General features: G+C 45.7%; 1 protein-coding gene across 1 annotated transcript in view; it reads right to left on the bottom strand.

Moving 5' to 3' along the window:
• Nucleotides 1-1146, bottom strand: part of GSR (glutathione-disulfide reductase) — a 49193-nt gene that overhangs the window by 7838 nt on the left and 40209 nt on the right. Inside the window, exon 11 of the mRNA XM_023517796.1 lies at nucleotides 761-974. Within this exon, the coding sequence (XP_023373564.1) occupies nucleotides 761-974 (214 nt within the window). The remainder of the gene's footprint in view (nucleotides 1-760; nucleotides 975-1146) is intronic.

The following is a 1146-nucleotide window of genomic DNA, read 5'->3' on the forward strand; positions in this document are numbered from 1 at the left end:
CTTGGGAGAGTGCCGTGGCATTACAGCTCACAACAACCTCAAACTCTTGGGCTTAAGCGATTCTCTTGCCTCAGCCTTCCAAGTAGCTGGGACTACAGGTACCTGCCACAATGCCCGGCTATTTTTGTTGCAGTTGTTTAGCTGGCCCGGGCTGGGTTCAAACCGGCCACCTTGGTGTATGTGGCTGGTGCCATAACCACTGTGCTACAGGCGCCAAGCCCTAATCTCTTTGTTTTTTTAATACAATCTGCACATCACTCTTGCTCAGGCTGGTGTTGAACTCCTGGGTTCAAGCATCCTGACCACCTAAAGGAGCTAAAAGGCTTTGGTTGTATGATTTGGTAGGTTTCTACCCTGAGGTAAGATCCTGGGAGACATTCTGGGAAGGCTGGTGGAGGCCTCAGGGTACAGGTGGACAGCAGGTGGAGTGATGTCACTAATAGAAAGGGAGGGAGGAAGAGCTTGAAATGGTGCTAGTTAAGTCAGTCTGTGGGCTGAGTTAAGGGATGAGGGTAGGAAGGCAGGGTCAGTCTTGGTTGCATCAAGTGCAAGTAGTCATACAAGAATATCCGTCTAAATTACTTCTTATGAAAGCCACTTCCTTCTACCACATAGAACTCTGATCTGGAGGGTAACTGTATTGCCCATATGAAAATTTCAGTCTTCAGCAAGTATTTTACTTTAAGCTTTTAAGAAAAAATGAATTTTACCCACAAAAAGGTCAGGTACCCAACCAACATCAATTTTCATACATTTCCACCATTTTGACCATGCAAAGACACGCATTCTTTTAACTTGAAGAGCTGCTTTGGCTTTGTTTTAACACCCGGGTACCCCTCACCAAGTATGGCAGAGGCCTTACCTGGAGTAAGAAGAGCTCTTCCACACACATCCCCAACTGCATAGACGCCTTTCACGCTGGTATTCTGGAATTCATCTACTAAGATATGACCTTTCGCATCAGTTTGAATCCCCTAAAATTATAAAGAGACATCACGTATAGACTTGGCCCATCTACTGAAAACAGCAGATCAGACCTCTGGATCATCCTCATCTCACGATGGCACCTCAGCCCAGATCTCCAAGAAACCTCAAGACTCAACAGTAACGTGAAAGACATTTAAAGTTGGCCAGTTCCTCATCTTT

The sequence above is a fragment of the Otolemur garnettii genome, unplaced genomic scaffold (assembly GCF_000181295.1).
Source record: "Otolemur garnettii isolate 467f Iridium unplaced genomic scaffold, OtoGar3 scaffold00121, whole genome shotgun sequence".
NCBI lineage: Eukaryota > Metazoa > Chordata > Mammalia > Primates > Galagidae > Otolemur > Otolemur garnettii.